The sequence below is a fragment of the Hyperoodon ampullatus genome (assembly GCF_949752795.1).
Source record: "Hyperoodon ampullatus genome assembly, chromosome: 11".
NCBI classification, from domain to species: domain Eukaryota; kingdom Metazoa; phylum Chordata; class Mammalia; order Artiodactyla; family Ziphiidae; genus Hyperoodon; species Hyperoodon ampullatus.
In genome coordinates, this window is record NC_136924.1 from 72,752,643 (window position 1) to 72,776,647 (window position 24,005).

The following is a 24,005-nucleotide window of genomic DNA, read 5'->3' on the forward strand; positions in this document are numbered from 1 at the left end:
GAAGTGGTTAGGTGGGTGGAAAGAGATTTTGTGTTCCTAACCTGATTTGGTTCATTTCTTGTTTTCCTACTATAGTTCCACACCTCCTGGAATACCAACAGGTTCCTTTCTGCTTAAGACAAATCTATTTTGTTTTCTCTTTTAACCAAAGCAGTAATGATGGAGGAATTAACCTCCCACCCCTCCATCCCCCGCCGCCAGTTAGAAAGACACATGTTTAGAACTCCTAGAACTTAGCCACTGCACTTTCTTGGTAAATAGATTTCCTTCTGAGTCATGCTAGCCCTGCTGAGCACTACTATATTTGTACAGAGATCTAAAAACCTTGATAAGGGCAGGGTAATAAATGGAAAAGTTTGTAGTTAAGATCCCACAAGTCATAAGATTGTAATTCACAAGGATCTCCAATATAACCTTTGTATAAGGTTAATGTGATGCCTTTTACATTTTGACAGGGGACTGAGGGTTCAATAATTCAGAGGCTCCATGGCTGGGTCAAACCAATGCGCTGTATCATCTTAACATCTTATGTCACAACAATATCACTTTCCCTTTAGCTTTGTGACAGTGAAAGAAGCTGCTGGGTTTTGTTTTGTTTGATTGTATAAAATTTGGGCAGTTTCTGGTACTGATAGCAATGGCTTCTCTATATCCTGTTTAATAATTTGATGTACTATAGTTTTCTTTTCTTTTCTTTTTTTAAAACCAATTCTGACCCCAAATGCTGAGAGAGATGATACAGAGACTTTCAGAGCTACATCTCTTTAGAGAGATGGAGCACACAGAATAAGAATAAAGTGGAAATGTTATAAATTAGCTGGTTAATTAATTGATTTAGGCAGATAAGTGAGTTGTATTCTACAACAATATGGTTTTGTTAGATAAATGCCAAACTTCCACTGTATCATGACCAAGGTAAACAATTCAGTCTGAGAGATCTGACCCATGTTAACATTGATTGCATTCCTCCTCGGCACTGTATGGCTAGGACTATATAATTCTTTAGACTGATGGCTAATGTTTAAAGGAACAATCACTAAACTCGTGGATTATGATTTATATTTATTTGGTATGATTTTTTTCTCTTTGTAAACATGCCATGAAAGTATCAGTCAGTACATTGTCCTGTTATTTAAAGAAGGTAACTTTCTCCTTTGAAACATAAGACCTGCGAAACTGTGGTAATTTGCAACTCAACAACAACAAAATTGTAAAACATTTTTTTCACTATCATTGCAGAATGTACTGCTTCAATAGACATTTAATTTTGTAAAAACATCTAAAAATAGAAACTAAAACAATGCTTTAATTTTATTTCCCTGAGATTTAACTTATTAGGCAAGAGGAAGTCTGGTTTTTAATTTTTAGGAGCATCTTATTATAAAATAATATTTGAGGTCCTCCAATGTTCCAGGTACCATATATAAATATATAAAAGAAATAATGCCGTTGTCTCTCAAGAAACTTAAATTTGAAATAAAAATAGATGAATAAGCAAAAGGAAATCTCTATTTGGTAATTGTCTTTGTTTCCCAAGAGTCGTTTCTGATTTAAATAAAATCAAGCAAATAAAGAAGTGGCAACGACAAAAAACACACCCTTCCCTGAAAGTAATTAATAAAAGTGTAGGAAGAGATGCTTTGAGACAGCATTCACCATGTTCTGTAATCCATGTAAAGGATGAAAACTCAAAATACCAATATTCCTTTTTTTGTTCTGGTAATAAACATGTTACCATAACAGAGCTATAATTTGGGGATAGAAATGTGAAAGAATGGGTTGAAGCATAAGCTGTTATTACACATTTACCACAAATGATGAATAAAGAAGTGGGAAAACTCACAGAATACCTATCAGCTTAAACAACTATCAACAAATGCTTTTGCAGCGCCTCTTGGACTGTATGTGCCTGAAGCTCCTTCTGCGGGCCTGTGCACACTGCAGATGGCTCTCTCCTGTCTGCAGTTAGAGCTTCCGATCAGAGGGTGCCGCTGGGCCCATTCTAGAAGTGCCAGAACAAAACGCTCAAACAATACACCAGTCCCTGATGAAATGCTCCTTATATCCAATTAAGATACTTCCCAGTCTCCTGTAATATAATAGTTTCTAGATTCTAGATTTCCTAGATTTTTAGATTCCCATAATTTTATAAGAAAATATCGTATTTTGATCATCAAATACACTTTCATTATTCAAATGCAATACAGACCTGTGGTCTATTGAGGGCTAATAGTTCTGTGACAGGCATTCAGGCTAAGCTCCTTGCCTTCACCAGTCTGAGGTGTGTTGGAGGACCCCCAAATACTTGAGTTTAATTAATTTTTTGGTATGGTGAGCTTCTCTTGGTCCGCAAATCTGGATGACTCACTAAGCTGTCATATTCCTAAAGCCTTCAGAATGGCATTTAAACTCAGAATAAAGCAACAGGATGAAATGCTTATATTATTCACTGAAAGCTTATGGGAAGCAGAATAAATTAATCTAATGGCCTTTTTAAATTTTAAAGAAGACTTGTCCAGAGCAAGATGTGTGCAAGTCAGTCTGTGAGGGGCTTGAACTATGGGCATGGAGTTTGGTTTGTTGTACAAAAGGGAGCCCCTTCAGAGTCACATGCAGGGAGGGCTGGGGAGGGGTCTGGGTGTTTAAGCTCATGTTGACCTTTCTCCTGGTCTCTCTGAAGCATGAAGTGACCTCTTCTTTCTCAAAACTCCCATGGCACAGTGCGGTTATGTTATCATAGCCCTGTATTTTCCCTATCTGCTTGTCTCTTGTTGCCTTATTAGGACTCATTGAAAGCAAAAATCTTATTTTATTTGTTTGTGTATTTGTTTGCTTATTCATTTATTTTTCTGACTTTGGACACCACCTAGCCCAGCAGTTGGCTATTTGTATGCCTAATGTATGCCAGGCCCTGAATGAAGGCACTGAAGACACAGATAAAATGAAATGAAATGCTCTCAAGGAATGACAGTGCAGAGATGGACATGATGGCCAATGTCTGGTAAGGGGTTTTTGTACTAAGCTCAATGAGAACACAAAGCCAGCGCCCACATCTGTGGAGGTACAAGGGAAGGCTTCACTATACAGTAGACTGATCCTGAAACATGAAAGGTGCACAGATGGACCAACGTACACAGAGGCATGGAGGGAAGAAATGGTGTGGGGTGTCCTGGTGTCTATTAAGTTTGGAATGGCTGAAGCATAAACTAAGAGAGTGTTGTTCAACAATGATAAACTCAGCACACAAAGAACCATATACCATATTAAGATATCCAGACTTGATTCTACAGGATTTAGGAAGCCAAAGAAGAGTCATGACGTTAGGAGGGCATGGCCAGATTTGCTTTTAGAAAGATTACTCTGGTGGCAAGAAAGAAAACACTGTGTGCATGTGTGCATGTGTGCATGTGCACGTGCGTGTGTGAGCTGGGGTTGGCAGCAGAGAGAGCAGGGAGGGAAGCAACACTAAATGTAGGAAGACCAGTTGGAGGTTGTTATTACAGTCGTGGTTCAATGATGAAATACATTTTCATTCTGCAGTCAAATTACATTTGTTCAGTGCCTACTCTTTGTGAAGATTTCCATGTATTTTTTTAAATTTAAAAATTTTACTCATATTTCAGGTTTATAAGATAAGGACTCTACCCATTTTTCCTTTCCTTTTCTTTTCTTTTCCTTCCTCCCTTCCTTCTTTTTCTCCTTCCTTCCTTCCTTTCTTCCTCCCTCCCTCCATCCCTCCCTTACTTTTTTCCTTCCTTCCTTCCTTTCTTTTTCTATACTCATTTAGGATATGAAGAAACTGAGGCTCAGAGAGGTTGATACTATGTAAAGACAGACTTAATCTCACAGAGATTAAATCACCCAAGGTCACACACATTTTAAGTGCTGGCTGTGGGATTCAAGCTCAATCTTGTACCAAAGCTTTTTATACCATACCTGCGGCATTTGCTGTAATGAGAGGCAGTGCACTTTACTGCAAAGGGAAATAGACTAGGAATAAGGTGTCTAGATTTTAAATATTGCTTTATACCTCATTTGCTTTGTCACCTTGATGAAATCACTTAATTTCTACGGGCCTTACTTTCTGTATCTTTAAAATGTTCGCATGTGTTCCCTCAAGGTCTAATTCTTTGATTCTGTGAATTTTTTTTTTTTTTTTTTTTTTTTTTGCGGTACGCGGGCCTCTCACTGTTGTGGCCCCTCCCGTTGCGGAGCACAGGCTCCGGACGTGCAGGCTCAGCGGCCATGGCTCACGGGCCCAGCCGCTCCGCGGCACGTGGGATCCTCCCAGACCGGGGCACGAACCCATGTCCCATGCATCGGCAGGCGGACTCTCAACCACTGCGCCACCAGGGAAGCCCTGATTCTGTGAATTTAATTACATATGTTTGGGATGATGTTCATTCTAGCAAGTTTGGAGTGGGATGGAGTAAGTGAAGTAAAAAAGAGACTGGATTTATTCAGGAATGAGAGTATTGGAGTGGTGGGGGAAATCTGAAAAGTGCCGAATTTAGAAAGCACTATGAAGGAGATATTCATAGTTCTTAAGACTGGGTTCCTCAGCAAAAGAAAAATCAGATTTCAAATTAATCCCAAGGTAGTGGAAAAAAGGGACCATTTTGACAATGAAGACAATGAGGAGTAAACCTGTTGAGGAGGAAAGATTTGAGGGTGTTTTTGGGGACACCCAAAATTCAGTAAAATTCAATAAAAGTAATCAATTGACAAATATACCTGAACAACTTTTCTTCTGGACAATTTGTTGGATAAGTCAAAATAAATTATAAGGCCATAAAGATTGGAGAAGAAAGTGTCAAAAAGTGAAACTTTGACATGAAAATGAACTTCCTTAAGGAAGAAACATACAATGTGAAATCAGAGAATTTTGACCCTTAGGGAGATTTTTATATTATCAAATAACACACGATAAACAGCTTTCATCTCAAAGCCTCCTAGTATTGGGTCATGTCATGCTAACTGTGCAAATTTTTAAATGAAATATTCCATGAAACAGCCTACCTCAGGGGAGACTTCTGTAATTCCAAACTGGGATAAACTTTGATGCAAAACATTGATATTAAGTGAACGCAGCACTTCCTCAGATGGCAGAGCCTCAGAAATTCCTGCTTTTCGGTTTATGGGAGACACAAATAGTTCAACACTGTTCTTCTTTCCCTAGTAAAAGCAGATTATTTGTATATGTTAATAGACATTTTAAACAACTTTGGGAAATATTTTTGCCTTTCTTCTAGAAACATTAAAGAAAATCAGAGCTTTAGAATCCTAAAAGACATCTTGGAGATCACCTTTATTAGGTATTCCTGGTACACTTAATATTAGCAGCCCAAAGCCCGAAATCTTCAAATGGCCTTCTTTCAATTAGTTGACACCTCTAGCTTTGTAATTTTATATTTTGTTCGATGCTGGTTTATTTTCCATTCGGTATTGTAATTTTTGAGATATATTGCTCAGATGTTTCCCGAGTAATTGTGTTTAAAGAAGCATTTTAAAATCAATTAAATGAATTAAGTAAAACCTGATTTAACCGTACAATTATTAGACATCACCACCCCATATATATATATTTTTATAACTTGTATTAATTGAAGGCTGGACTAAGGAAGGTGATGCTGTCTTTGAAGTTGCTTCCCTGATCCTGTTCTTCACCTTAAATATGTCATACTTTTAAGATCTATTGTTTGGTAGAAACAATGTTATGCAATGATATCATGTTACTTTCCTATTAGTTTGACCTCATTACCTGAAACAGAGAGAGAGGATTTCTTACCTTAAATGGCTGATATACCACATACCCATAAAAAACAAACACTACACAAAAATGACACTGCCTTTGATAGATTCTCTTTGACAACTTATACAAAGCACTTATAAAAGAAAATTGTTGTTAGTCTTTTCTTTTTGATACATGGGGTTTCCTCCTGCTAGAAAATTTTCTTTCTTTTTTTTTTTTTAGAAAGTTTTCTTTTAATGCAATTTATCAGAAGTTCAGCCACGTATAAAATGGAGTACTACGAGTCATCCAGGAAAAATGTTTCTGTGTTTGCAGTGAACAACAGACAATGACTAAATATTGCATAATACTGATGTGAAACATGTTTATAATAATTTAAATAGTTTATGACCTAATAACAACAATAGTAGGAAGAGAGCACTTGTTTTGGGCTTGTCATGCTCCCATGTGCCTTAAATCTGTTATCTCCAGGACAGAGGTATTAAGTTATTTCATTTTGTAAATGAAGGAACATTAAGTAGCTTGTCTTAGGTCATAGAGCTGGGACCTGGCCAAGCTGGAAATGGAGTAGAATTTTGTGTCTGTCTCCAAAGCACACACTCTGAATCACCGTACTCTGCTGCCTCAGGTATCATCATAACTTAAACTATTATAAGAACTACTCTTAGAAATAGACATGCATAAATGCTACTAACATTCTCTGAGGATATGCATATCCCTCTCTGGGTGTGGCAAATCCCTCTTTTATCCTTTCAAAGAGCTATTACACTCTTTAAATCTATATACGTAAAAGTATATCTAAGATATCTGAGTATATATATATATATATATATATATATATATATATATATATAATCTAGATCTAGATCTAAGACATCTATAATACCACACTTCTCACTTGAGCAAGGTACACTCTGGATATAAATAACCTATTTCACTCTTTCATGGTAATGGGAAATGCTGTATTTCTTCTTCTATGCTAGTGCGTTAAAAACTTGGTTTTTTTTAAAGCTTATTTAGTCCCAGAAAATAGTTGACTCACAGAACAAAAGTTATTATGGGGATGAAAACAATTCACCCTCCACACAGAAAAAAAATGAAAAGAAACAAAAATTCTAAACCAAAATAAAAGCAAATTCTTCTCCATAGTGGGAAACGCAGGTGTTGATGCAGTATAAAACTGAACTCAAGCAGGAGCGTAAGGATTTAAGGCAAGGAGAACAAGAAGTCCTTGCTTAAGTTTCTAATGCAGGGGAAATTAAGAACAATTTTAAAACTGTAAAATGATTCTAAAGTCCTTTTTCACAGGAACCTCAGATAATTAGCTTTTTACAAAGAGAAAGTCATAAGATTTGAATTTGCCTTTCTTTGTCTTTGCTTACACCCACCTTCAAGTGCAGATGGGAACATGTAGTTGAATGATATCAAGGTCCCTAAACACCGAGGAGAAGGGGGAAAGAAAGGATGTGGGTGATAGATCGGTCTAAAGTGAGCCTTATACAAAAGGTCCTTTGGGCTTCCTTCATCCCCACCTCAGATACCCATCCAAGTTTTCTCTCGACTTTTTCAAGGCTATTCTTGCATTGTACTTGGACTGCTGTCCTTAAGCATGGTTCTTTATTCTTTATTCAAAATCCTCTGCCTATGTGTTCACTATCCTTCATCCTGATATATATATATATATATATATATATATATATATATATATATATATATATATATATATATATATTTAAAGTTATTTATTTATTTATTTTTGGCTGCGTTGGGTCTTCGTTGCTGCGCGGGCTTTCTCTAGTTGCGGCGAGCGGGGACTACTCCTTTTTGCGGTGCGCAAGCTTCTCATTGCGGTGGCTTCTCTTGCTGCGGAGCACGGGCTCTAGGCACACGGGCTTCAGTAGTTGTGGCTCGTGGGCTCTAGAGCGCAGGCTCAGTAGTTGTGGTGCACGGGCTCAGTTGCTCCGCGGCATGTGGGGATCTTCCTGGACAAGGGATTGAGCCCATGTCCCCTGCATTGGCAGGCAGATTCTTAACCACTGCGCCACCAGGGAAGTCCCTCATCCTGATATGCTTGAAGGGATTTTAACAGATGCTGTCTGGAGACAGTGCCTTACCTGATACAGAAGGTTTCCGTCTTAGGGAGAATATTTTGGGAGTAGTATCCGGTCGGTGAGACAAGTATTTTGGGCCCTTCTATTCATACCTACCAGGATAGCTAGTCTTGAACTACGAGAAGGTTGACAAACTTTTTCTGTAATGGGCCAGATAGCAAGTATTTTAGCTTTTAATTTAGACAGACAATCTGTTGCAACTACTCAACTCTGCCATTGTAGTGTGAAAGAAGCCTTAGACAATATGTAAACAGATAGGTGTGGTTTGTTACAATAAAACTTTCTTTACAGAAACAGGTGTTATGCCAGATTTGGCTCATGGACCATAAAACTATAGCATGGGTGTTCCTTATTATTGTTCATTATTCTTGAGCCCTGCAATAAAGATCAAAGCTTGTAATCTGGGAATGCGAAATGTTGGCATCTTACAATGAGGCGATTGATGTGCACTTGCTGGGGTAAGAGTCCTAAAGCCGCGGCCACTCCTTGGCGGAATATCCGAAGCAAGGTTATGTTCAGCCTATTTACATCCATTTGCAGTGTCTGGAAAATAAAAAATTCAAATTATAGTAAATCTTTGATTTTGGACATTCAGTTCCTGACGGATGACTGACCACAACAATTCCTGTGACTTTGAGAAATTCACACTCATGGTGATTTATTGCATTTTTAATGGAGATAAAAAAATTATAGGGACATTTTATGTGAAATTTTATTTATTATTATTTTTATTTTTTTTATTTTTCGGTATGTGGGCCTCTCACCGTTGTGGCCTCTCCCGTTGCGGAGCACAGGCTCCGGATGCACAGGCCCAGCGGCCATGGCTCACGGGCCCAGCCGCTCTGCGGCATGTGGGATCTTCCCAGACCGGGGCACGAACCCATTTCCCCTGCATCGGCAGGCGGACTCTCAACCACTGCGCCACCAGGGAAGCCCTATGTGAAATTTTAAATGGTCTTACTTAAGAAGATGGTATATTGTATAACAATGCAATTTGTCTAGTTATAATCAAGAATCATATGAATGATCAATTCATAAAGAATTTCACTGAAATGTGTGTTGGTTTATTTTGGTTTAAGTCCAGATGACAGAATGTAATATGCAGCCAAGTATATTTCAGTAATCCAAGCCAGAGGACATCTTTAATTTGTGTTCACACACAGTCACAGAGAGGAAGATGCTGCGTAAGTTCCATAACACCAGACTTGGCAGTTCCTCTACATAGTGATTTTGCTGCCAGTGCAAGGCAAAAGAATGAGCTGCAATAATGCATTTTCCAACTCTGGTAAAGAAGTCAATGGAACTGATGATTAAATCTAAGGTAAACAATTCTTATTCCATTGCTTGGGCAAACACTCTTAATCTTCAGGTTGTTTTGGAAAAGGACAAGTAAATATTTTAAAATTCCTAAAATATAAATCAAGTTATGCAATTAATACTACATCCTTAATTTAAGCCATGGGTGCTATTATTACATTTACAAGATAAACTAGTTAACTATGTATTTTCAAAAATACACCATAATCACTTGAAATAGATACTTTACAAGGTGGGGAAACCAAACCTTTATATGCATTTCTTATTTTATAATGCTTAATTCGCTAACTTGACCATAGTAGGTTATCAGTAACTGTTGGATGTCTGCAATATCATTTTTTTCTATAAAGTGAGGCACACTTCTATGTACACACTTCTATGATAAAGAGATTGGCTTACAAGTATAATCTACTATAGTGTAAGAACTCTAAGAGGACCTTCTCCCAGTATGCTGTAGAAGAAGAATAATACTGTTCCAATAATTTATAGTTTTGTTAAGAAATAATAAATCCTCTATACATAAAGTTGGTACAAAATAAGTGATTGGAAACTGGACCAAATACTTATTGCTACAGGAATCAGAGGGAGTTGGGGAGGTCAAAAGAGGTGTAATGGTTCCCAGTCAAAATGGCAGACCCAGCTAAAGCTCTAGACTGCTATTGTACCTTAGGATCTTTTAATACTTGCATAGGGGCAGGGGCCATAGAGCTTGGTCATGTTAGGCAGCTGGAACTGGACTCCTGGCAAAAAATTGAGATCCACAAAAGAGAAGAGCTATTGAAAATTCTACCCAACACCCCAACTATAAGGTACAACTTGCTCCTGGGAGGGCAAAGGGAGAATTAACGCTGGGAGTAGGTAGAAAAGTTACATTAACACCATCAGTAATAATTTTTTTATTAAATAAAAGTCATCTAATGGTTCACAGTTGTTTGCTATATTATCCTCTGTACTTTTCTATAGTCTAAAAATGTTTCCATTATATAAAAACACATTTTAATGCAGAAGGTAAGACTTGAGCTCAATCCTGAAGGATGAGTAGGATATGGAAATGCAGTAATGAGAAAAACATTATACTTTTAAGCATGATTTATGTTTTATGGAAACATGCTTTATGGAAAATCCAAGAGATTAGAAAAACTAAATCCACCTGGTGGCTCTGAGAAACAGAGGTTTCCTTGCAACAGCTTACTTTCAGCTCTGTAAGCCTGTGGAAATTGCCAAGAGATTGGAGTTTCTTTGCAGAGATGGGTTCCTTGGTTCCTGCAAACACTGATGAGGAACCATTGACTTCTGGCTCACCAGCAGTGTTTGTCAGGCAGGGTGAGCAGGCAGGCACAGCCCTTGATTCCCACGGGCAGGATTTGCAGCCAATGGTCTACGCTGGGAACTGAGAGTCAAGGGGGTTGTGCACACACTTGAGAATTCAGTTCCCAGGGCCATGATTAACGAAGCTTGTAACTGTGGAAACAGTATTAAAGTCTAACTTCCTTAGGGCGAAATGGTGTATGGAAGTGGAATGGGAACTCAAGATTTAAAATCACTCAAAATGGCAACTTTTCAAGAAGGTAAAACTGCATTTAAAACAGAAATTTAGACTCCCTCACTAAAATGAAGAAGTGCGTTGAAATAATTAGTTTAAAACTGCCATCATCTGGTTCATTGCATCAAACATTTGAATAATTTGCCTCAGTTCTCTGCTTGCCTGTGAAAAGCTGGATTGATTCCAGAGTACATACATGTATTTCTGACTATTCACCATAAAATAGTGATGTTAAAATACAGTACAAACAAAAAAATACGTATTTGAGGGCCTAATACATGCCAGACACTATGTATGATCACAATTTGAGAAAAAGAAAGGGTCCTAGACAAAATGAGAATTTTATTTCAGAGAAAATAAAATAAATATAACTTCCTATAATAAGAGGATATATGTTACCACCTTCCTCCTGGATAGATGCTAGAAATACATAGCTTCTTCTCATCCTATTAGTTGAGATCATAACAACTATGATAGAATATAAATTTCCATGGCAATGACAGTGTCACAACTTCAAAATTACCATATAACAGTACAAGATATACTTTAGTCTTATTCTAAACCCATTTGGTCATTTCTATTATTTAACATACAAATGACTGAAATTTTTAACTTTAAAAGGGATTATAATGCTCTTTCCAAAGGTAAATGCTAAGCCACTTCACAGTAATGAATAATGCAAATAGAATTACTATCCAAAAACAGTTGAGTATTTGTATTGATATTACAAATATATAAACACACAGAAAAAATTAAACATAATGAAAATTCAAAGATTTCAGACTCCATCTGTATTTAAAATTATTGGACCTCTGCCTTGTAAAGAGATTCCTGAGTCAGTTCCTTTTATCTGGGGCCCATGTCCCCTCACCCACTTCTGCTTCATCCCACAAAGGAAATACCACTGTGTAATAGGACTTTCTTTCTTTGGTCACCAAACAGTCCACTAAAGTAGTTGAAGCCTATGAGCCTTAGATATAAATCAGTTTGAGGAAACTGATTAAAATGTAGTACTCGAATTTAGGCACCAGCATTATGTTTAAACTTTAAGTATGTGATTGGCTTTTAGCTATTTATATTTAAAGGATGGTTGAATTATTTTTGCCTGAGAGGGGGTCAGGTTTCAAATGTTAGTTACCTCTTGATGCTATAAGGTAGCCTGGTCTGTCATCTGATCACCCCCAGTAAGAGTCAAGATCACACCCAGTGGCCCCATTAGGGAGAGGAAGGCCAAAAATATGTCCTCAAAGCCCCTCAAAGAAGTCCAGTCTCAATTCCCAACAGCAACAATCAAACCCAGCTTCCTTCAGGACCAAGCCAGTCAGGAGGAATCCACTCATCTCCTTCTAACTTTAACGTGTGCTCATTGCTACTCGGGATCTCTAACTTCATTCTTGGCAAGGGGTCTCCCCTTTATGGCCAGCAGTTGGATTGTCAAGTGATTCCCAGGAATAAAAGCAAAAATTTCTCTGTCTCTGAACAAAGAAGAAAGCCCTGACCTATTGGAGGCATTTTACACCATCACCCAATCCCTTCTTATAACTCTCTGTGCTGTCCTCTACTATTACTTATGTACTAATGATTTTTATTTCCATATTTCATGTTCCCACCTTTCTCAGAGTCCTACATCTGCTTCCCTCCACCTGAATGTTCCACTTATGCCTCAAACTCGGTATTACCCAAACTGAACTTATCTTTTTCCCTCTGCTCATCTACAATCAAATTTACTTCTAATTCTATATTTCATATAATGTGAAGTACCATATTTTGAAATCATGTTGACTCACTCTTTTACCTTATCTTTCACCCTACCATCATAACATCCAATTAATTATCAAGTTCTGTCTATTCTACCCTCTAAAAATCTCTTGAATGTTGAATCCATCTTCTCTTCATCTGTATTTCCACCGTCTTTGTTCAGGCCACTATCATGGCTATCTGGACTATTTCAATAGAATCTTCATGGGTTGCCAGTCTTCTATGGTCTCTAATTCATTCCTCATATGGACCTGTGCAACATTCTGGCTCAATCAAGTCACTATTCTGCTTAAAATACTTGGAGGAAATCTCATTTTTTAATGAAAAGTCCTAACTCCTTGGTTCACTGCCATTGTCCTGTCCTTCCAGTCTTACCTCCCAACCCCATCCACCATGTACGTTATACTCCAGCTGTACCTAAGGTGTCTTAAACATGCCATATCCTTTTTGTATTGGGTCAGTGCATATGAGGATCACTGGCTAGCCTTCTTCCTTCTCTTTGGAGACTCAGCTCAAACACCATTCTGTCAGATTTCCATGACCTCTCCTTCCCCTTCCTTTGCTTGCAGCTTTCAGTTCTATGTTGGACTTTACTTATTTTTTGTTTAAATTTTTATAATAAAAAATTCATAATTATTTCAAAAAATATAAAGTACAGAAAGATACATAGTAAAAAAATGAAAGCATGCTTGTCTTCTCCTAACCTTTTATTCTAATCCTCAGAAACAACAAACAATAACAAACAATACTATTTCTTGTGTATTCTTCCAAATATTTTTGATGCATATAGAATGTAAAATAATATGCATTTATTATACATGTTTATTATTATTAAATACAAATAGGATTAAACTACACATGTTGTTCCATAAGTTGCTTTTTTCACTTATTATATAAGTGAAATATATTAATATATTAAATATATTAAATATATCTGAGATGCATTTCTGTATTCATAAAATATACTGTTATTGAATATCATGTTTTGAGTCTCATCTAATAATTTCTTACTTTTAATAGTTTAGCTTATCCCATTGACTTTTATTATTTTAACAGATCTAAATGTGTTTTGTTATTTTATGTTATGCTATCTTTTAAAATTTGTTTTTATACCTCCTTAGTTTTCTGTCTTTTGCTAAGTGGTCTGGTGTTTTTTTGGTTGTTCTATATTTTTTTTTCTTCCTGTGCCTATAATCATAATGTTAAATATTGCATGATAATATATTTAAATCTTTATTTCTTGATATATAAACTTCAGAAAGTATTTATTAACTGCTGTTATGAAAAGTGAGAAAATGTACATCTCTTCCCACCAATTCTCATGATCATTTTCCAGTTTTTATAATTATATTATTATTATTGTCTTATTATATTTTATGGTGTTTATATTATATTCTTTATAACAGAGACTACTCACCAAACCGATTGTCTCCTCCTGGAACTTTAGCCCATTTATATCTTGGTGGAGCCATATAATAGTGCTCACCAATTAGTGTAAATGAAAGTAAAGTGATATTTTCAGTCTGAGGTAGTCTTCTCTACTCTCTTCTCTCTTCCCTCTGTCTGCAAGCTGGATGGTTCCAGGATGACCCTAAGACTGTAATAAAATGGTGACCCCATACAAAGGAAGATGCCTGGGACCCGAATCACTGCATGAAGCAGAGGCCCTGCCCAACACTACTCATTAAACAGTAACATGAGTTAAAAATAAACTCCTATTGCATTAAGTCACTAAAATATTAGGATCATGTTAGCATTATTTACACTGATGAATATATTCTGTAATTATAATTTTTAAAGTTCTATAGAATTAGATACATATTCAAATAGTCATGATCATGATCAGCTCTTTTTTAGAAGGGTGTACCATTCCTGAATTCTTTATTTTGATGTATCTCTTACTTAGCTGGATGCCATTATCAAAAAGCTTCTTTCAAGCAGGGTTCATGAGTGCTATGTTTCCTGAGGCATTTGAGAATGTATTTACGGTGCCTTTAACAAAAAATGACAATAAATGACAACTTGGCTGAATATTAAATTCTTGATTCAATCTTTGTTTTTATTTTTTGCCTTTGAACTCTGCTGCTATTATTCCAATGCCTTCTGGCTTTGAAAATTGTTACAAAGAATACCCCGGCCTGAGGCTAGCTTGTCTTTGGGATAACTTGCTTTTTCTGCCTGCAATCTCACAAGAGTCTTTAAAGTTAAAAAACTTCACCAGGATATTTCCTTGGTTTGACAGTTTCTGCAATATAGTATGCTCTTGAAGTCTACATATACCAGATTCCTTATTTCAGAAGTATTTTTTCCTATTATATATTTGAATGATTTTTCTCCTAAATATTTTTTGGTTCATCTTTAAGGACACATTATGCAATTATATATTCTTTCTCTTTAGCCACTTTATGTACTTATTGTCTTATTTTCTCAGGTCTGCTCTATGTCCTTGTATGTTTTCAGCAGACTCTGATCTAATTCTTTTGTTTCTAATGTGATTTTGATTCTATAATGTGTGTTTTATTATTATCTTCATTTATCTTCTGAGTTGTGCCAGTGTACTCTTTGTGATGCCCTCTTTTAACTGTTTCAGACAGGAAGTGACACAAGACTTTCATTTATAGTTTCTTGGTCTCCTCTATCCATTTTAAAATCTATTTTTTCCAAAGAGTTCATCTCCTTTTCTCTTTTAACATCCTCCAATAACTTTCTATTACATTTAGAGTTAAATTCAATTACACGGCTTACAGGGCCTTACTTTATCTGGCTCCTGTTCCTTCTGAATTTCATCTCATATCTCTCTCTCAAGCCACTCCACCCTTTTTCCAGTTCCTCAGACAAGCTGTGCTCATTTCCACCTCATGGCCTTGGAATCTGCTTGCCTGCTGGAGAGATGTTCAACATCACTGTATGGTGGGTCCTTCTGATCTTTCAGCTCTCAGTTTAAATGTCATCTCCTCAGAGAGGCCTTCCCAGCCTGGCCATTCCCTCTCACATCACCCTGCTTTACTTTCCTCATATCATTTATCACTACCTGACAGTTTCTTATTTATTTTTTTGTTTATTGTATATCTCCCTTTACTAAAATGTGAGCTCCATTGGTGTGGGAACTTGCCATTCTGGTCCTCTGTTATATCTACAGGACCTGGAACAATGCCTGGCATTTGGTAGGTATTTAATAAATCTTTGTGAAATGAAGGAATACATAAATCATCATACTCAACATTGTGTAGCTACTACATTTGACCTGTGAATGACATGTGTTTGAACGGTGTGGGTCCATTTATACACAGATTTATTACACTAACTATGTACTACAGCACTACCCAGTGCAAGGATTGGTTGAATACAAGGATGCAGAACCTCAGATATGGAGGGCTGACTGTAAAGTTATACTCGGATTTATGACTGCACGTGGAGTCAGCTCACCTAAGCCCCACATTTTCTGAGGGTCAAAAATTCTAATTGGAAGAATCTGAGTTCTATGATAGGGGTAGAAAGGGTTACAAAACCAGGGTTATAAGCTCTTGAGGAGATTAATACTTGGTTAAGTAGTTCACTTGAAATGCCTAATCACTCAAAAATCATGAGTAGATTTAACACAATTTGTATTTGGCTTGTTACTAACATGCCTCTGATACTTTGACTACTACACAGTTCAGGAGGGAAAAAACAGTTTATTTCATCTAATCAATTCTTTGAAACTTGTTTCTAATAGGCAAAATCAATATAAGTTTTCTGAGTTGTGTGCTATATTGGTTGTAAATGGCACTCAAACTTAATCAGTGTAAGTGTCTATTTCTTGTGACTAATTTGAGAGTTTTAAAATTTATCTTTCTAATTATAAAAATTAAATATGCTCATGATAGAAGATTTAGAAACTACAAAGAATTAGGAAAAAGAAATAAATATTATGCATAATGGTTTATTCCATCATCCTGAAATAAAGCTTGTGGTACTTTTAGTGTTAGTTTTTTCCTGATATGTAGGTAATATAATGTAGAATGCATATATATATTATATATACCTGTATATATCTAATATATAGTCATACAAATATTTATCCATTTTAATGTGATGCTATAACTATCACATTTTTATGGCTTTTCTCTTTCCATTATGTTAGGAGGAAACACTTATTCCCCAACGCTGATGTTTTATTCTGTGCGGTGGCAGCTCAAATACAGTAATTTTCCTGGTGCCTTCCCTCCTCTGTCTCCTCAGGGGAGGGAAGTGACTTGTTTAATTGGTGCATTTGGAATGAGATACTGGGGCATGTGTAGCTCTGTGCTTTCCTTTTGGGGTCCTCTTACCTGTAAAGACACTAAAACCTAGTATTCTTATTGCAAGTAGTAAAGTAAGTTGCAAAGGCTCTGTCCCTTCAGGTGAGGCCACAGTTGGCCAGTACTCCTGTGACTGGTGGGTAAATTTACCTAAGAAGAAGAGGCAGCCATAGAAGTATACTGTCATGCTCCTAAGTCACATCTCCAGCAGCTCTATCAGCAATAAAGTTATATTTCTTATCTCCCCAGGTCTGGTCTTCTTCCTCTGTCTTCCTCAGTCAGTAGAAGAGGGATGCTATTTCTTATCCCCCTCAAATATCAACTCATGGTACCACAAAGTTAGACGTTACATTGCACTCTGTTGCCCATACCCCTAAAAGGCAAAAAGGCTCTAAAACTTTTCTTGTTAGTTGACCTTGATTTCAGCATGGATATTTACCGTGGCAGCAGGGTTAGAGGAAAATCAGGTGTATGGTGCCGTGGAGTCAGGAGCAGAATTTGCAAAAGTTTGTCAACACTGCTAGATGCTGCTGAAGGTTAAGAAAAATGCAGACCAAGAAAAGGCTCTTGGATTTGTTGATGAGGACTACTTGGTGGCCTTCAAGTAGTGATTCTCAAAATGTGGTCCACAATCCACTGGAAGGCCAAGTGAGTCTTTGTTGGAACTTATTTGAAAGTGTGGGACCATTGTGTGGATATACGGGTGCCTAGGGTACAATTCCACAGACTTTCGTTTGTCCCACAGGGTCATTTAATGGGTTTTTTAGGGTTAGTACAATTTGATACTCATAAAATAAAATTAGTGTGTCATTAGTGTATATTGAGACTTTGATGGGGTTAAGATGTGATTGTATACTGAAAAAACAGGCAGAACACCATGATCAATTTTTGCTGAGGACAGAGGAGAAAGATAAGATGGTAAATAGATAGAAAAATCTTTTTCCCTCAGGTGGGAGGTACTCTGAGCTTTATACTATAGCAATAGTACTTCAGGTGACTTAATCTTTCTTTTTAAGATCCTTACAGTGTGATGAGCTACCCCTTTTAACACATGAAATGCTGACACTAGTTTTGGTCAGAGTAACATTTTGAGACGTTTTGAAAACAATTGCAATGCCAACTTCATGAGTTTCTCACATCCTTGGCTCTGTTGTATTTATGGCCTGCTAAAGCAATCGATCAGCTTATCAGTTAAAACAATTTATAAAGGAGCTAAATGCATATTGGTAGTAAGTGAGAAAAGGTATCTAAATTTCTCATTTAGAAAGGAAAGACTTAGTGGACAAGGGAGATATTCAGAAGGTTCTTGAATTATGATCTCACACATTTAAAAGCTTTTGCCTGCTCTGTTTTCTAATAGCTAGAGAGAATGTACATGACTTTAAATAATTGTTTGTGTGTTTGGAAGTTGCAGGTAGGTGAGCAAATACCAAATAAGAAAACATTGACACACTATAATATAATAGTTAAGAGCATGGGTTAGTAAGACAGACTTGGATTTATCCTGGGCTGAGTGACCTTGGTCAAATTACTAACTCTCCCTGGGCCTCAGTTTCTTTGTCAGTCAAATAGAGATGATAACTGCATCCCTTTCACAGGGATTTTGAGGATCACATAAGTTATCAGACACAAAACAGCTAAAACTGACAGATAAAAAGTGTTCCATAAGCTTTGCTTAAAGATATGGATTTATCCTTCATCGATGTTAAAAACAACTAAATGATCTGCTTCTTTGGATATGCAGTACAAGGGGACATTGAGTTGCAACTTTGTTGATTAAATGAAGGTCTTATACTTATTTCCTGGAACAGTAATAATATTAATACACAAAGAAGTGGCCTGATTGGACTTCCGGTGCTTACATTTACTGATTTAACAATCAAGGAGTTTTAGCCAAAAGTCAACTAGGAAATCTAGGTCAGAGGAAAAAGCAATGGTCAAAACAATTTGATTTTCCTAAAGTGATATAATTTTTGGAAGAATATATACCTGAGGTTTAAGGTTAAAATAGCACAATTTAAGAAGGGTTCTTTGATTCCAGAATCTCTACCTCCATTTACTCCCTACTCCATCCACCCTTTCTAATCATGGCTGTGTGAGCCATCAGATCAGATCCCAAATTGTACAGAAGACTCCTTATAGCTACTGAATCAAATTCATATTCATCATCCTTTTCTTTTTTTCTCTCTACTACTACAAATTAAATATTAATATTGAAACAGTCAAATATAGTGACTTAGATTAGAAGCCCTATCCTACTCATTTGAAAAGCTTTTTATAAGCTATTTATTTCTTCATTTCATTAATCTCTCTTTTCTATTTTAATAGTACCTCTTAATTAGTGTTCCCTTTCACATCCTCTAATAGCATTCTTGTAAGAAAATCTTTTCTTTTGCCTTTAAAGACTCCTATACTTTAGCAATTAAGTTAAGAACTTCTTTACATTGTTCTGAAAACCTTAAATTCTATATAATTTGGAGTAAACCCCCATCCTTATAATTAGCTATTTTAAAAAATCATGAAATGGTTAAGGTCTTGACTTTTCCAAGTACAAATTCAATGGAGGAGATAAGGCTTCCAAAAATTAGAAAATAACACTTTATGTACTTTTATGATACTATCATTCCTATACTTTGTGATTTTGTGTCCATTTACCCTTATAAAAATATTTTAATAAAGAGATTTAATAAAATAAATATTTTAAAAAACATATCTATGGATGAAATAGAGGAAAACAGAGGTATAATATAAAGTTCTTTGGAGACAGGAGAAAATCATGATTTATCCACAAATAGATATTATCCTGAGTACAGTAAACAAATATAATAGCAGGTTACTGGCTTTTAACAGAGTTTTCAAGTCTCATTATTATATGTTCAAGTCAACAGAAATTTCCACATTCGTCTCCCCTGATTATGTACTGAATATTATTTCTTCTCCATTATTCTTATTCCTGTGTTCTCTTTTGGTCTCCTCTAAATTGTTACTCTCCCCTTACTTCAGCATCTCTCATGCTGGGGCAGACACAGTAACCAAAAGCTTGAGTGGAAAATGGCTGGAATTGAGATCAGGCAGAAACTCTCTGGACAAAAGCCCAAAGCTCAGGCAAATGTTGCCTGCAAAACAAGGTTAGATAAATTCAGGTTTCTACAACCAGCCCTGTCAGGATGACAAAATTCTAATCACCACAGCTGTGACCACTCCATTCATGCAGCTTTTCTGAAAGGACGGAGGAGACATTTGACTATCGTATCCAGTAAGAATTGAGACCAAACTGACTTCTAAGTGGCATTTAGGGATGCTTGGAAATAGACGTCCCAGGGCAAAATAATAATCCTTCAGCTCTTCAAGCACTTTGCTTCATAGTCAGAAAGTGATACTGTCCCAAGCCACCAAGTATATAAATACTACTTTAAAAAGATGAAGAAATTATCAATCGTTACAGGCTACTGGGTACTTTATTCCAGATGTGGGTAAAGTAGGGAGATGGCTCACTTTTATTTTCATGGGCTTGCATTCAATCAACAGGAATATATTCTTTCGGGAACTTCAACTTTTTCACATGCAAAATCTTGGACTGTGAAGTGGCAGGGAGACCACACAGGCTCTCAGACATCAGTCTGATCAAAAGGGTGGTTTGGAGTCTAACATCCCTGGAAGGACGTTATAAATTTACTTTCATTTCCATTCCCTTCATGAAGTAGTTTATGTTTCACTTCAATGACTGTAATAGGATTCTGTTTTTCACTCTGCTGGTGAACCACCCAATTCCCCAAGAAACATGGTAAAATAAAATGAGGTTTATTGGCATGTGTTTGGGGATGCAAATAAAAACTCTATGATTTAGTGTCCTTTCAAGTTTTATTCTCGGTAATCTTGATTTTTCTGTCACGGTGGGAATTAACCATTTTCTGCATAACTAAAAATGAATAGAGAGAACGTGGAATAAGTTTTAGTCAATGTTCTTGTGGTTTTTTCATCTGCAGAATGAGATGGCAAAATAATAAGTGTATAATTTTCCACAATGTGTTATTTTTGTGATTAGCACTCCGAGAACCATCTCATTTCTGGAAAATAAAGATTCTGAGTGAGGTTGTCTGCAGCATAACATTAATACACAGCATGACTGTGCCAATTTCATCCTGTTATTACTTCTCGATCTTCCCAGTAATACTCTTTTTTTTCCTTTCAGCATAATTGGGGTCATGGTATTTATTAGGATTGCTATATCTCTGAGCTAATTGTTAAATTGTTAAACAAAAGTACATGGATTGATCAGAAAAACAAAGGAGACTATATGAATCTTATTCCTCCTTGTTACAGCTAAATATAGAAATGGCTAATATCATATAACACAATCTAGCATCAATTATCAACTGAATAATTCACACCAGCAATTTAAAAAATAAATTTAAGACTGTGGAAACTGTAGGGAAAGATATTTTGGTGTACAAAATTAAGAAGCCACATCTTCTTTAAGGCTTTAATTTCTATTAAATGACAGATTTAAACAGGTTAGTCCTTTTCATATTAAAAAGACATTAAAAGAAAATCACTAAAACTTTTATTTCTCTTTAATCTAAAATCTTGCTGCTAAACCTTAAACCCCTCTTCGAAATTATTGCCAAGCCATCATTTGGCATTATTATCTCCTCATGTTTCACACTAGAGACATACAAAAAAAAAAAAAAAAAACACAAAAACCTGACAGTGCTATATTTTGTGGCAAATAGAGATTGACTTCTTGAATCAAATGATACATTTGGGGCATCTTGATTGTTTTCTGCAACATTGAATCAGGCAGGAAGTTAATCCAATTTTATGATTAAGATGGATGGAAACACCAGATGCACTTTTTTTTTTTTTTTTTTTTTTTTTGCAGTACGCGGGCCTCTCACTGTTGTGGCCTCTCCCGTTGCGGAGCACAGGCTCCGGATGCGCAGGCTCAGCAGCCATGGCTCACGGGCCCAGCCGCTCCACGGCATGTGGGATCTTCCCAGACCGGGGCACGAACCCGTGTCCCCTGCATCGGCAGGCGGACTCTCAACCACTGCGCCACCAGGGAAGCCCATAATCCATAATTTTGTACCAACAGCAGAACCACTATATTATCTTTAAACACTCAAACTAAATTCTTAATTTATTTTAATTTTTTAATTTTTATTTTTTTTTGTGGTACGTGGGCCTCTCACTGTTGTGGCCTCTCCCGTTGTGGAGCACAGGCTCCGGACGCACACGGGCCCAGCCGCTCCGTGGCATGTGGGATCTTCCCAGACCGGGGCACGAGCCCGTGTCCCCTGCATCGTAGGTGGACTCTCAACCACTGCGCCACCCAGAACTTCATACAATACCTAAAACACAGTGGGAACTCAATACATATTTTTTGAAATAAACTTAAGTGAACTAAATAGTACTTTGTGAGGCTTTTCATCTGAGGATAGCACTTTCTGTACAGATTAACTAATGAATTCACACATAATTTTTAATGAGAGCCCTAATTCTTATGAGGACAGCCAAGCTTTAATAATAAGGGTCTTGGTTTACCAGTAGAAAACAACAAAGCTGAGGTCCCCGGTTGGGAATTAGACGGGGGATGTCTCCTGTCCCGCACTTTCATTCATTGGTCCCCCACATACGATTACAATGGAAGATACTGACTAGTCTTTTAGTGAAGTCTACGTGCAAAGGCAGGGTCCCCAAGATGCAGTATGATAGAAAGTTTGGATTTAGTGACTAAGCCCACTGTTAGCTCCCCTTTCCTTTTCTAGTTATCTTAAATGCAAGGGAACTTTTTCCTAGTGTCAGTGTAGGGACTACACCAAGCAAAGCCAAGGAAATAGCTGCTCCACTCAATACCTTTTATGAAAATTTTCGGTTCTGTCCAAGTGAAGGTATTTGTAATTCTATTCTCTTTAGGATGGATACAAAATTTTTTATAAGAAACTTCTTGTGATGGTGGTAAGGTCTTTACTGTGCAGAGATATTGAATAATTGCATAGCATTTAATTTTAATTTCAAACTTTGAGGCTAAAGCTTTTTCCCTGGATATCACAAAGATTCTCTGCTGACTCATACGTGCGCAGGAACAGATACAGACAGAAATCTCAATATTCACCCTCTTAACCTAGCACCGTTAATGTCATGAAAGATTCTCTTACCTGTTTGGAAATTGACTGGATGTTGTGGTGAGTTCAACTTCCATTTGCTCTCCTTTTGTTATTTCTTCACCTTAGCAAGCTGGACTAATCGTAAAGCTTTCTACGCTCATGTGCTGAGATGAAGCCTCATTTAGTCACCTGGAGGTAACTCCCTGGTACTATTTCTAGAGACATTGCTGATCCCAGGCCTACTGTAGCAGCCTGTGCAGTCCCAAGAGGTACCCCAGGTGCTTGCTGTTTCAACAGTTTATAAGAATTGAAATGCATGATTTTTTTTTCATGGCCATTAGCAGAACTATAATATGAGTACTCTATGGGCTATCGACAAGGTGAGTTGCACGAAGAGTTTTTTTTTTTCTTTTAAAAAAATATATATGTTCATAAGATATTTTCATGATAAAGTTCTTCTAAAAGTTTCACTATTTCCTCCAAAATTTCCTACTCTGTGCTAAGGACTTTACAGATATCTCATTTCAACCCTCACCAGGACTTAGAGAGCAGGCATTATCATTAATCTATTAATTGATAGGGAAATTAAAGTGATTTAGGCAAAACCCAAGTAATGAATGTGGTGTTCAAATACAGGTTGGTCTGATTCCATAATTGATAATTTTGTCCACATTACACCATATGCACACCATTATGCTTTAACACAGAGGGATTTCAGATAAATGATTATTGTAATTATTATTAGTGAAATATTTGGTTTAAAAAATAGGAGAGAATGAAGATAATTTCAAGATATGATCTCCATCTTTAAGGAGTTATCAGTCTGTTAGAAAAAGCGTAGTTGAAACAGTATAGGGATTCCATAAACTATGGCCACCAAGATATATGACATAACACTAGCAAGGTTGGAATAAAAGTTAATCATTTATACATTATGGGAGGCATGGGAAATTTATTTTTTAAGGCAATAGGGTACTGTCAAGAGTCTTAAAAATGTGCATGATCTTTGATCCAGTAATTCCCCGCCTGAATATTTATCTTAAGGAAATGATTTCAATGAATAAAAAATTAAATAGACAAAGATTTTCTTTGCAGTATTATAGTAAAAAATCAGAAGCAAATTAAATGAACATTGGT

The 24,005-nt window shown here is 36.6% G+C and overlaps 1 protein-coding gene across 1 annotated transcript in view; it reads right to left on the reverse strand.

Annotated features, from left to right (window-relative positions):
* The window catches only part of PTPRR (protein tyrosine phosphatase receptor type R), a gene marked incomplete at its 3' end in the record, with an annotated part of 278,404 nt that overhangs the window by 110,331 nt on the left and 144,068 nt on the right, over positions 1-24,005 (reverse strand). The window contains exons 3-4 of the mRNA XM_079715195.1: positions 8,293-8,406; positions 5,020-5,175 (exon numbers count right to left, since the gene is read on the reverse strand). Of these exons, the coding sequence (XP_079571321.1) occupies positions 5,020-5,175; positions 8,293-8,406 (270 nt within the window). The remainder of the gene's footprint in view (positions 1-5,019; positions 5,176-8,292; positions 8,407-24,005) is intronic.